Here is a 12,159-nt window from a genome sequence, read left to right as displayed (position 1 = left end):
GGACTAGCTTTCCTACAACTACCACGATAGCCGACGACATGTATCTTCGAATGATTTTGTTCGCTCTACTTCTCTTGTTATTCGATTCAAAGGATTGAGAAAGGCCGAGACACAATGGCAGCCGAATATGATTTACTCATCATCAATGGAGTAGTGGTTTCGGAAACAGATATCCAAGAGTTGGATATCGCCATCAAGGATGAGAAGATCGCAAAGGTAGTCCCAAGAGGGGGCCTAGGAGATGCCAAAGCAACAAAGACAATAGATGCTGAGGGCGGATATGTGATGCCAGGAGGTGTAGATGCACATGTCCATCTCCAAGAACCTCCATTATTCGGCCAGGGATCAACAGCAGATAACTATGAGACAGGCAGCCGATCAGCCGTATGCGGAGGCACAACAACCATGATAACATTTGCGCCTCAAAAAAAGACAGAAGACAGTCTTCTCGACACCCTAGCCGCAACTCACGAACGAGCAAAAGACAACTGCTATATCGACTACTCCTTCCACATCATCGTCGGCAACCCCTCAGAAAAAGCCTTATCAGAATTCCCAACCCTCCGCACCGAAGGCATCTCCTCCCTAAAAATTTACATGACCTACGAAGCCCTCCAACTCCACGACGGCCAAATCCTCGACATCCTCCTCCACGCCCGCAAACACTCCATCACTACCATGATCCACGCCGAAAACGGCCAAGTCATCGACTGGATGACTGCGCAACTCGAAAAGCGCCAGCTCTTCGCCCCAAAATACCACGGCTCATCACATCCCCCCATGGCAGAGACAGAAGCCACCTACCGTGCAATCTCCCTCTCCGAATTCATGGACACCCCCATCCTAATCGTCCACGTCTCCACCCCCACCGCAACATCTCACATCAAAACCGCGCAGGACCGCGGTCTACCAATCTACGCAGAAACCTGTCCACAATACCTATTCCTCACCTCTCAATCCCTCGCCGCCCCTGGTTTCGAAGGCGCAAAATGCGTTTGCTCCCCCCCACCTCGTGCCAGCGAAGCAGACTGCGACGCCATCTGGGACGGACTGGCAAACGGAACGTTTACAATACTATCATCGGACCACTGTCCCTTTCGCTACAACGACTCCGTTTCCGGCAAGAAAACTAGCATTTCGCCCGAGTACCCCTTGGGCCATTTTAAATACATCCCCAACGGCTGCCCAGGCATCGAAACAAGACTCGCACTCACACTCGGCGCGGATCGCCTTGACCTCCCAAAATTCGTGGAATTGACAGCGGCGAACCCGGCCAAGCTTTATGGACTTTACCCACGGAAGGGCGCGTTGAGGGAGGGCGTGTCGGATGCTGATGTCGTGGTGTGGTATCCGGAGGGGAAGATGGAGCCGTTTGAGCTAAAGAATGAAATGTTGCATCATGATGTGGATTATACGCCGTTTGAGGGGAGGGTGATGACGCAGTGGCCGCGATATACGGTGTTGAGGGGAAGGGTGATGTGGGATAGGGAGAATGGGGGACTGAAGGGGGACAAGAGGTATGGGCGGTTTGTCAAGAGGGAGCAGAGTAGTCTTGCTAAGCCGAGGAATGAGGGCGAGTGGGTTTTGCCGTTGTAGCAAAGTGTGTTGGATGGGCTGGGGGGGTTGTGTGGTTCACAGGGGGGAGGTAGTGCCAAGGTCTTTGTGTTCCGATGTTTTGTCATGTTTTTGATTCCAAGATTTCAAGTAGATGTAGGTTGGTGGATCTCAATGTACAACGTCCGGGGATAATACATGTGTGATATTGGTTTGCTGCAAGCATCAAAGGTTTTGCATATGTTGTATGTGGTAGGCCTTGAGCAGAATGCATGACCTCACAACTCCTCAAGATCCTCATCACCCATGTCAAGAGGCGGGAAATCGCCAGCTTCGCATCGCTCAGGCCGTACAAACACACCATAGTTAGGACCACACTCAAAGTATCGCTTGCTCTTGACGGAACCATCATTCTTCCCCGTCGGCTCGTCAAGAGTGACCCCCACCCAGACACCTATGCCTGGGATCTCTGGGATCAACCCAATGTATGACACTGTGCCGCGGCGTGCATCCGACTCGGGTAGTAGACGGACGCGACTCGATACAGATAGACCTAGGGAGATCTGTCAGTGATCGCTCTTCGAGTATTGGTGTGGGTCAGTCAGTAAAGTGTATGTCCGGATTTGCCCATGAGTAGCGAAAATAAAAGTGGCGACCCCCTTGCTATTGAGCGGAGCCGAACTCAGTTTGAACCTCAACCTTGTGTACAAAGGAGCGAATGGAAGCGACGATAATCGAGCGAGATGATTCCGGAGTGATTGAACTTTTTGTGTCGCGCGGGTCCCAAGCCACCAATCTGCTTCCTTTGGCACACACACACACACAGAGTTGCCACATGTGAAGCGCCCGTTGTGAGGGGCGCTGAGACCTAAACGGGGGATATGGTCACGAACTGACAATGCACAAGCGGAACCGGCGGCATGTTCCAGCCGCGATGCGCTGCGGCGTTGATTGTCTAGACGCACAAGCGATATCCTCGCTCCAATACAAGCCTCAAGGCTGTAGCGCGCGACAATTGATACAGGCCCTGCCACCCGCCAAGCACCATCACCATGTTGCTGCAGGCATTCAATTCCTCGTTGCAGGCGTGGCTTGTGGCGACCAAGTATCAAGCCAAGGAAGTTTTGAGCATGAGTGTGGTGACAGGCAGATTTATCATTGCTTTTGAGTTTCGGGGAGCCTCGTTCCGATCCTTAGCTCCCAGCGGGACGGGAAGCGAGGCGAGAGTGATAAAGCGAGAGATATAAACGATCCCCCGAGGCAACCGAAACCTGCAATACTCGATTGCCAGTTTACTATTGTCGATTGGATGTGTCCAGACGCCCGTCGCAGATGGTATTAGGCCCCTGGCCAAAGGGGGCCCAGGGTCTCATGCAGGCTGCTGAAAAGAGTATATTTTGTACGACCGGTTCGGTGAGACGGCATCAGGTCTAGAAAGTGTTTGTCTGACATGCTTACTTCCTTGTCGATGCCTCATGACTAAATGAAACCTGCTGACATGATGTCTGTGGCGAGGCCTTGGAGTCGGAAATGTGTAGCCGCGGCTTTGGGAACCGTTTGAGGCATGTACATTACGCGTGGAGGAATGGTGTAGGAGTAGGTTGAACCAGAGCAATACCCGCAATTGTCAATTGGTCCCAGAATTGCTTTTTTAAGAACACAGCCACCACTGTCGTACGAGTACGTGGCCCGAGACGTGCAAAGGAGACGGTTACGCTTACCTCTCTCTTCTACTTCACGCTCTGAGGCGCGGATCTTTTGTTGTTCTATGCTGGGAGCGTTTGGATCAAATCGCCCAAGCTTTTGAGCCTTCTTCCATGCAAGAACACTATCGGTCCGATGCTCGTACTCTGCCGGCGGCATCTCATACTTGTCAACGGCGGACAGGTCATTGAAGTCTGTACGTGCAGCGGGTGGACGCGTATCTACAACCTAGAGATTGCATGTCAACACGAGAGGCCATGTACGCGCACTGATTTGTTCGCAGAGGCCTGTCAGAAGAACTATGGAGCCGAACGGTCAGTGCAGAGGTTGTGTCGTGAGCCAAGATGAAGTGTCAAATGGGACCGAAGCGCCGAGCAAAAGAAAAGGAGAGCAAATAGGCAAGAGAACAAGAGCTGCGCAATTGGAGTCAGGAGACGCACTGCTCAGCACATCCCAACGGCTCCGTGCTCACAAGTGGGCAGACGACGGCGGAGGAGCCGAAGGATGGATTTTCCCGCGACTGCCAGGCTGACAAAGATAGACTGTGCATTGCGGGGCAGGACAGGATATGCGGCCACACGCAGCAGCGAATAGGAAGAGAGAAGACACAGTACATGCACGTACCGAGTAAGTAGAGCAGTTTCAAGGGGAGTAGGGAGCCAAGCCGGGGGGGGAGGAAGGGCAAGGAGATGTGGCAGACGGCGAGAGGACAGCATATCAAACGGGTCAAGGACAAGGCTAGCAGTAGCTATGCAATAAGAAGGAGAAGAAGCACTTACGGTGATCTCGGCATACGGCTGCAGCGGGAAGGCAGCAAGCTGGATATTCTCTTCGTCTGCAGCAACGAGAGCAACGGGGTCCTGTGATGCCACACGTAGGGACAGCTGCTGACAGGCTGCGGGAATGCCGGTGATGGGCTCGAGGCGTGTCTTGAGATGGGCAATTGTCCACGAGGGGGAGATGCGACGCTCAGAGGACGAGTTGGGGGAGCTAATGAGAAGCGGCACGTCTGCCGCGCTTTGAAGAGACATGATGGCCAGCGAGAGCAAGCTAGGCAGGCGGCGAGAGTGCAGGAGTTAGTAGAGCGAGATGAGGAGTGAGGGGAGCGCCAATGGTGTGGCGGGCGAGGCTAAAAGCGGTTATGCGACAGCAAGCAGCAGCAGCAGCAGCAGCAGCAGCAGCAGCAACCGCAGTGCTGGCGTGCTGGCAGGCTGGCAGCGAGCGAAGCCAGTGGGGGAATGGATGACTTGTCTGGTCCTGACAGGTGACCCGCTGGCTATGCGGGCTGAGGGTGCGTGAGTTGGAGTAGTGCAGAAAAGAGGGCATTGGATAGGGCTGGGGGTGTGCAGGGCCGCCGGATTGGGCATGTGAAGCGAGCGCCAAGGCCCGCGACTCCAACTCGAGTGAATGTCTCTGAACACATGACGAACGCCCGTTGCCCACGCCGACCCCACGCGCTCATATCATTGCTCTTGTCACCGTGGGAGCTGCAGCGACGATCCCGCGCCATGCGTTGGCAATATCTCTGCGCGGGTCACTCGGTCCAAGAGGCGCTGCTGTGCAGTCGAGGAACGCGCGCCAATGCTCGTCGGCTCTGATTGCCTGCCCGAAACCATGGCTTGTCCAGCCAAGGCAGAATCATATTGCACCGGCACTGTTTTAGGGACGGACGGCCGTCGAGGGTAGAGGTGTCGGCGTCTTTTATGTAGTACTTACATTGATACATATACTACGTGATAAATGCAGTGGTGAAGAAAGCAGCCGGCGCTTGCACTCGGCTCACCGCTCCCCTGTATGCCATGCCCAAGTTGTCCAAGTATACTTGTGTTTCCATCCAAGTACATGTATATAGACAGAGGAGGTTAGGATTGTGCTGCGCCGACAGATTTACGTGTGCATCCGCATCGAGCCAAGAAAGTGGCCAGCCAGACAAGACATGGCGGCTGTGACACGGCAGAGCCAGGCGTATATGTCCAGACATGCTTAGATGGTTACTTGTCAAGTATGTACAAGCGTAGACACAAACCAACAGGGACAGCGGGTTATTAGAGAGCATGGCAGGCCCAGACTATGATGGGCTTTTGTGTGAGAATCTGATTATGGCATGCCGGACCGGTGCAGACAGGTATTGCAGCATCCGCCGGAGGGAAGAAGCGGGTGCTTCAAGTATGTCGCCGATGAAAAGCCCTTTTTTCCCCTTTGACTCGAGCGTTCACGGACGCACGGGGACGCTGTTCATGGCTAATGCACGTCTAAGCCCGTCCCCAAGTGGCCGTGGCCGTGGCCGTGGCCGAGAGGAGAGAGGGGGCGTGCTCTATCTGTCTCCGCCAACCTCACAGTGGCCATCCGTGAATAGCAAACCAACAACGTATGTGCATGCACGGCTCCAGACAGACAGGCCTCACCGCTTAATGCGCATCATCCGAACCCTTGGCCTGGCAGTGAGGTAGTGATGCAATGGGGCATGGTGGGCGGACGTGTTCTGGGGGCGGCGCACGCAGATATGACCTGGCAGTGCGGCGCCTCGTCGTCGTCGTTGTCGCCGTCGCATGTTTGCACTGGACTGCACTGGCAAGGCGGGATTGATGGGATAGATGTCATCGTATAGTACAGTACAGGGCAGGGCAGCACAACGTGGCTCCGTCCTGGGCACGAGACCGAGCAGGACAGCACACAGCACACAACCGGCAAGGCCAGGTCGAATACGGGTCAGGCCGAAGCAACGACGGCTCCATCCAAGCTAGACGTCACGCCCATGGCATGGCCGGCAGTTCACCGCAGTTCACCGCTCCTCTGTGCATGCCATGGCATGCTTCTAGTGCATCGCCGGGCGCTCACAGCCCACAGTGGGGGGGCTTGACCGGAGCCGTCGAGGCAGATATTGCAGGGCGTGGAGCCACAGTGGCCGTTGGCAGCCCTCGGGCGTGAACACATCACCATGTATGCACCGCTACAATGAAGTCAGCCGTTCGCAAGGCTTCGGTAGCGACGCGTCTGGCGTCAGAGATAGCCGGAGCAGGGCGAGCATGCTGCAGATCTTCCATGTCATGGCGCTTGACCTCGTCCGAACCCGAACCGTCTGCGCGAATCCCTGAGGCTGTTCACCGCTTGTGTGTCGCCTTGATTCGCTGCCTTGGCCAGCAGAGGGCAGCGCTGCAGGAAACACGCCCCGGATACTGTCATCTTTGTCGACGATCGTGGCCGTGACTGTGAGAGCAGAAAAAAGAGGAGCAGCACCGCACCAACACCCCTGCTATATGCTCTCTGCAAACGCCGCCCTCGCCGCCCTCGCCGCCGCCCGCCAGCCCTGTCTTGGGCACGCGCATTGAGGCCTGACGAAACGAGAGGGCAGCAAATGAGACCCAGCACCGGCCGTCCGAGGCGTGCCAGATACGAAGGCCATCACTGCCGCCGAGTGGAGTGGGCGACGACGGACGGGCTGGTTCGTTCGTCAACGGCGGCTCACCCACCACGCAGGCAAGGCAAGCAAATGCAAATGCAAAGACCCAAGACGCACGCCCGAGACCCAAGACAGGGCGAGCACATACACACACACGCAGAGGCCGGAGCCAGCGCCAGCGCCAGAGCCAGAGCCAGGGCGAAAGAAGGAGAGAGAAGGGTATAGAGTAGTAACAACAACAAGGTAAGACGTCAAAAGACAGACAACTAAACTACTACTCCTCCCACCACGCAAGACACGTCATCCTAGCGCCTCTGCCAGCGAGAACGGGTGTCGTGCTTCTTGTGTCAAGCTAGCTGCTCTAGCTGCTAGCCGCAATCCGCAATTTGGGCCTGAGGGGGAGCGTCTGTCCTTTTTCTTCTTGGGCGCTCGCTAAAATCTCCGGCAGACATGCTTCCTTAGATCAGATCAGCTCTGGTGTCGTCGTGGTCTGTGGGTCGTTAATGTGGCGCGCCGCCAGCACGAGTCGACAAGGCGTCAAGCGCACAGGTAGTCAGTCAAGTCACAGACGCAAAGGGTACATCCTGATCCCAAGCCCCCGGAATCCCTATCCCTACCACGGACGATGATGCGGCGCCAGCCAGGGCCTTGCAGGGATGCCTGTTATTAGCATTACAGTTGCACGCTAACTCTCTCTACTCGCACATCCATGTTCGACAAAGTACCTCAGACCCTCAGACCCTACTTCGCTCCTACCAGACCGCATCCACCATCCCTCCAACGCTATCCTCCCCGACCTGCTCGACCTGCAAAAGTCAGTGGCTCAGCACGACCGTCACTCATCAGACCAAGTGGTTGGCCTGTTTCACCCCCTGCTCCCCGGCCCCGACCCATCTCCCAAATAGCTCGACTCGATCGACCACTTAGAGTGTCAATCATCCACTGTACCTCACAACTGGTTAACTGGTTCCCTCTTCGGCACATTTAGTCTATCCGAACCTCACTCCTCTCCTCACGCCTGTCCTCTCCTGTTCATCTCCCGCCCACCCCCCTCCTTGTTGTTGTGTTTACCCATCAACGTCACCTCACCTTAGCAACACTACGCAATCTTGTGCATAGTCCTCCGTCATTACCTTGGTTGGCTCTTTGCATCTACTTTGCTTTGCTCCTCCTACCAACACACGCATACATACAACCGCAAAACACTACCAGGAACCTACTACTTGTTGTCGTCATCGTCGGCAATCTTTAGAATCATTTGGTGGAGCCCGGAGACGTACAACGTAAACCTAACATTAGCTTATGGGCTGGCGTAACGCTGGTCCTTTTCGTTCATCCTGGATATCAATCTCCTCCTCGAGCCCCGCGCCCGGGGCTCCGAGTCACCGGCCAGCAAGAAGAGCTCAGTTTCTAATGCATCTCACTCAACCGGAGCTACACGGGGATACACAACCGCACCCTCAGCCTACACACAGTCACCGGCGCAAAGAGCATCGCCCGCGTATGCAACTGGATCGCCGGGCTATGCCACTGCACCCCAACACTATGCTCCCATGGCTGCCTACCCCCCACAGGCACCAACATCAGCCCCCAAAGGATCCGCGCCAATGCTAGGAGGACCCGTTCTGCCCGCCATTGCAGAGCTTCACCGACGGAACGAGTCTGCGCCGCTTCCTCAATTCCGCCAACTCTACTCAGGACCCCATGGACCCACACCCGCCCACGGCGGCCCAGCAGCTACTAATGTTTCTCCTCCATCAACACTGAAGCGCCAGGCATCCCAAACGCCACTCCCCGACGAGAGCCCCGCTAAGAAACAATCCAAATGGACTCCTGAAGAAGACAATCTAACAATAGAACTGCGAGGCCAAGGCATGAAGTGGGATGACATTGCAAAACGACTTCCCGGACGGAGTTCCATCTCGTGCCGTCTGCGTTACCAAAATTACCTGGAGAAGCGAGCTATCTGGGATGAGGAGAAGAAGAACAAGTTAGCACGACTCTACGCCCGGTACGTACATTAGAAAGAGAGAAAAAACGGCTAGATTTTAATTTATTTTGGACGGCCGCCCCTCCCCAAATGGCTGGCGGTGAATGTTTTGGTTTGTTCGGTCAGGCTGGCCACACACACAAAAGACATCTCACACACACGTGCGACACAACAAGGGCGAAAAAAACAAATACTGACTTTTTTTGGGAAATAGATTCAAGGACCAAATGTGGCAGAAGGTTGCTACCGAGATGGGTATTCCCTGGCGTTCAGCCGAATCCATGCACTGGCAGTTGGGGGAGCAGGAGATGAGTGCGCGCGCCAACGCGCCAGTGTTTCAGCTCCACCCATCTGCAACGGGAACAGGCATGAGCTCGCCATCGCAGGTGCCTGTCATACCCGCGTCTGCACCCCATGGCTTTACTCCCGCAAACGCAGCTCAGTTGATGCCAAACCCACCGCCGATGCCACCTCAGCTTCACCAAGCACCGCCGGCGCCCATGGCCCAAGGCCCGATACACGGCTACCACCACCGCACAGACAGTGGCTCCAGCGCCGGTGGCAGTGGTGGAGGCGGTGTCGTCGGTGTCGGACGCAGGCGGAACACCTCCTTCAGCCGCCGACGTGCAGACGCTCGTTCACGCGCGAGCGTGCCACCACAACTCGGCCAACCTCTCCCACAGATCCAACCGCGATCCGAAGAAGATTTAGTCAGCGGAGCCCGAACCGCACCCGTCCCGGACATGGCGGGGTCACTGAAACGAGAGGGCGAGAGCCTCAGCTACATGGAACATTACCAACGGCGCCGCCAGCAAGAAGAAGAAACCGCTTCCTCGGCCCCAGCAGCAGCTACCTCTGCACCACCCCCACGATCAGATCCCTCGGACATGCAGCAACAACCACAACCCCACACGATGCGCAGCCCAGATCGAATGTCCCAACACAGCAACACAGGCAGCATCCACAGCCTCAAACGCGACCCCGAAGACAGCACCTCGGACCGCCGCTCCCTCGCCTCCCCCTACGAGCGCCCCACCTCCACTGTGCCATGATCTTCCTTCCCCTTGTCCTTACCAAGAAAAAAAAACCACACAACCTCACTTTGTTCGAATTGAAGCGTTTTTACTCAGCATCAACTCGGGTCTCACACACTTTTTTTTAACATATACATTCACGCTCAACGAATCTTCTTTCTCTCTCTCAGTTTTATAGATCTTAAGACCTTCATCACTCGTTTCCTTTTACCCACCCACCCCTTCTTTTCACACCCCCTCCCCCTCGCGCCCTCGAGAGAGAGAGAGGAAAAATGGGCACTTGCATGGCATTATAGACTTTGAATTTTTTTTTGGTTTTTTGGTTTTTTGGTTTTTTTATGGATGGTTTATTATATGTATACACGCCTCTTTTTGTTTTCATCTTACGCCTCGCGAATTGGAAAGAAGGGGGGGAAAGGGAGAGAGAAGGGGGAACAGAGACATACGAAAGCATTTTTCGGGCCGGGACCGTAATAATGAAGGCAAAGCTGTGGGTATATGAAGGATAGGGTGCGGGCAATAGGAGTTTTGTCTAGAAAGTCTGTTTTTTTTGTTTTCCAGGGAGTTTTTTTTTTCCTTTGGAGGGCAGGTGTTTCTGGGGCATTGGAAGGGAGGGAAGGGAGGGGAAGGGAAAGGAAGGAAGGGGCGGCGGCGGCGTCATCAATACCCACCTCGTTTGCGCGCTTGCTCGCGCACGCTTTTTGCTTTCTGAGTTATGAGGGGGTGGGTTGGTTTGGCTTTGCTTTTTTTTCGTTGTTACTAGATGGATGGCTGGACTGGGCTGGACTGGGGGATTGGGGGAAGAAGAAGAAGGGATGTAGGTTGGCTGCTTCCTTCCTTTCTTCCTTCCCCCAAACACCCCCTTCTCCCCCGTTTTATGCGAAGATCATGATGTTCATTTTTTGGCATTTAGCGTGGGTTCTGTTTTTTTTTATACTTTGGTGTGTGTCTTGTTCACATACACACACTTTTTTCGTTTCTTTTCTACTATTATCATATCCTTTTTTTCTCTCTTCCAATCATGCATCTTCTCTTACTTTGCTCTGTTTAGCCATGGTTTCCCTTGTCGTTGTTTTTTTTCTCTTCTTTTTGTTTCTTTCCCCCATTCATCGCGACTTACACGATTGCATCTGGTTTTCCCCCCCCCCCTCCCCTCCTTTCCCTTTCTACTATGGGAAGTGTTCGTTTCTGCGGCATAGGCATTTTTCTTGGGAAGTGGGGTTTAGAACATTTGCCATAGCGTAGTTTTTATGGATCATGGGTGGGTTTACAACGTCTCACGTTTTGGTTTGCGTTTCTGTTTCATGGGCATTTTTATGTAACTAGACTTTTTTTTGTTTTTCCGTTCTTACATATATATATACACATGCTGCAAAATGTTATATAACTATTATGTTTCTTTGCAACGGGCACAACTTGTTTTGAGAAACAATCATATTGGTTTCGCATAGCAGCACGTAACGGAATGGAAAACAATCAGTCGTAGAACACTTCAGACCTCCCCCCCCCCCAAACAATTGGGAAGTACCATGTTCAACTCAACAAAGTTCAATGACATCCCCAAATCACTCAAGCGATCAGGTTTTTTTTTCCTTCTTGACACGTCCACCCCGGCCAACTGTATGTCGTCAAGCATTTCCCTTGCTTGCAAAGCAGGGAGGGGGGCAAACAAAGATGTGGCGGTGAACATGGACACATAACACTCACACACACTGAAGAGACAAGACCTGGTAAGGTTCGTTTCTCGTCTACCCCAGAATGGCCCTTGCTGGTCTTGGGCCCCAAACTAAGCGGTCCCGATGACGTAACAGCGGGCGATGCAAGTCTCAAGAAGTCGGTCAAGCAGCGTCTACGTGGCCGACGCCGAAGGGGGGGCGTGGGAGGGGTTTGTGTGTGTGTGTGTGTGAGTGTGTAGAGGGGGGGTAGCTGCGCTGTCACCGCTTCCAATGAAGCAGGGGTGTGGTGGGTTTGCGCGCAGCAAGGGCAGTTTACTCTAGAGGCGACGCCATGGTTGAAGAAAAATTTTCCGACGCCAATATCAGAAAGTGTGTGTGTGTGTGTGTGTGTGTGAGCATGTGTCGTAGGCTTTCAGACGTGTTTGGGGGGGTCCGGGAGGGGGGGTGTTGCAGCTAGGAAATTGGGAGGAGGGTGTCGAGTGCGTTGGCCAGTGGACTGCAGACAGGGCTGTTACCACTGGAGACATGTGAGGGGCTATTGATTGGGCGAGGTCAGCAAGCAGCAAGAGAACAAGTGCGGGTTGCATGAACGGTTCGCTGTCCTTGCATATGGTGGCTAGGGGTTAGGCTATTCTGGGAGGGAGAGTGGATGGGAGAGTGGTGTGCTGGAGGATGCGTGTGTAGGTGGGTGTGTGTGTCATGGTTCTTGCAGGCTGGCTTGAGGGTGTTCAGCCCCGCAAAAGCAAAGATTGCACGGCTGGTCTTGCGCGGCCCTGCCATGTTTGACCCGTGTAGGGCTGG

General features: G+C 54.3%; 5 protein-coding genes across 5 annotated transcripts; 4 read left to right on the top strand and 1 right to left on the bottom strand.

Moving 5' to 3' along the window:
- Positions 1 to 24: 24 nt before the first annotated feature.
- On the top strand, positions 25 to 1,714 carry COCSADRAFT_256308 (uncharacterized protein). The gene has a single exon (XM_007706810.1). The coding sequence runs from the start codon at positions 115 to 117 to the stop codon at positions 1,594 to 1,596; it is 1,482 nt and encodes a 493-aa protein (XP_007705000.1). The 5' UTR covers positions 25 to 114; the 3' UTR covers positions 1,597 to 1,714.
- Positions 1,715 to 1,832: 118 nt separating this feature from the next.
- Positions 1,833 to 4,289, bottom strand: COCSADRAFT_175780 (uncharacterized protein; the record flags this gene model as incomplete). Its single annotated transcript, XM_007706809.1, has 3 exons — positions 1,833 to 2,107; positions 3,276 to 3,486; positions 4,038 to 4,289. The coding sequence occupies 3 exons, from the start codon at positions 4,287 to 4,289 to the stop codon at positions 1,833 to 1,835; spliced, it is 738 nt and encodes a 245-aa protein (XP_007704999.1).
- A 1,023-nt stretch (positions 4,290 to 5,312) lies between these two features.
- COCSADRAFT_30696 (uncharacterized protein) lies at positions 5,313 to 6,186 on the top strand (the record flags this gene model as incomplete). Its single annotated transcript, XM_007706623.1, has 2 exons — positions 5,313 to 5,626; positions 5,877 to 6,186. The coding sequence occupies 2 exons, from the start codon at positions 5,313 to 5,315 to the stop codon at positions 6,184 to 6,186; spliced, it is 624 nt and encodes a 207-aa protein (XP_007704813.1).
- A 1,794-nt stretch (positions 6,187 to 7,980) lies between these two features.
- COCSADRAFT_102218 (uncharacterized protein) lies at positions 7,981 to 9,700 on the top strand (the record flags this gene model as incomplete). The annotated part of the gene is made up of 2 exons (XM_007706808.1): positions 7,981 to 8,669; positions 8,863 to 9,700. Coding segments are annotated over 2 exons (1,527 nt in total), but the record flags the coding sequence as incomplete, so codon positions are not given.
- A 240-nt stretch (positions 9,701 to 9,940) lies between these two features.
- Positions 9,941 to 11,089, top strand: COCSADRAFT_256274 (uncharacterized protein). The gene has a single exon (XM_007706807.1). The coding sequence runs from the start codon at positions 10,181 to 10,183 to the stop codon at positions 10,925 to 10,927; it is 747 nt and encodes a 248-aa protein (XP_007704997.1). The 5' UTR covers positions 9,941 to 10,180; the 3' UTR covers positions 10,928 to 11,089.
- The last annotated feature ends 1,070 nt before the right edge of the window (positions 11,090 to 12,159 follow it).

The sequence above is a fragment of the Bipolaris sorokiniana genome, assembly GCF_000338995.1.
Source record: "Bipolaris sorokiniana ND90Pr unplaced genomic scaffold COCSAscaffold_17, whole genome shotgun sequence".
NCBI classification, from domain to species: Eukaryota; Fungi; Ascomycota; class Dothideomycetes; order Pleosporales; family Pleosporaceae; genus Bipolaris; species Bipolaris sorokiniana.
Note: the sequence above shows the minus strand (reverse complement) of the source record. Positions and strands in the feature narration are given on the sequence as shown.

What these genes read in the sequence shown, in the direction of transcription:
- COCSADRAFT_256274 (XM_007706807.1), top strand. Translation starts at nt 10,181, where the DNA reads ATGAAGGATAGGGTGCGGGCAATAGGAGTTTTGTCTAGAAAGTCTGTT.
- COCSADRAFT_256308 (XM_007706810.1), top strand. Translation starts at nt 115, where the DNA reads ATGGCAGCCGAATATGATTTACTCATCATCAATGGAGTAGTGGTTTCG.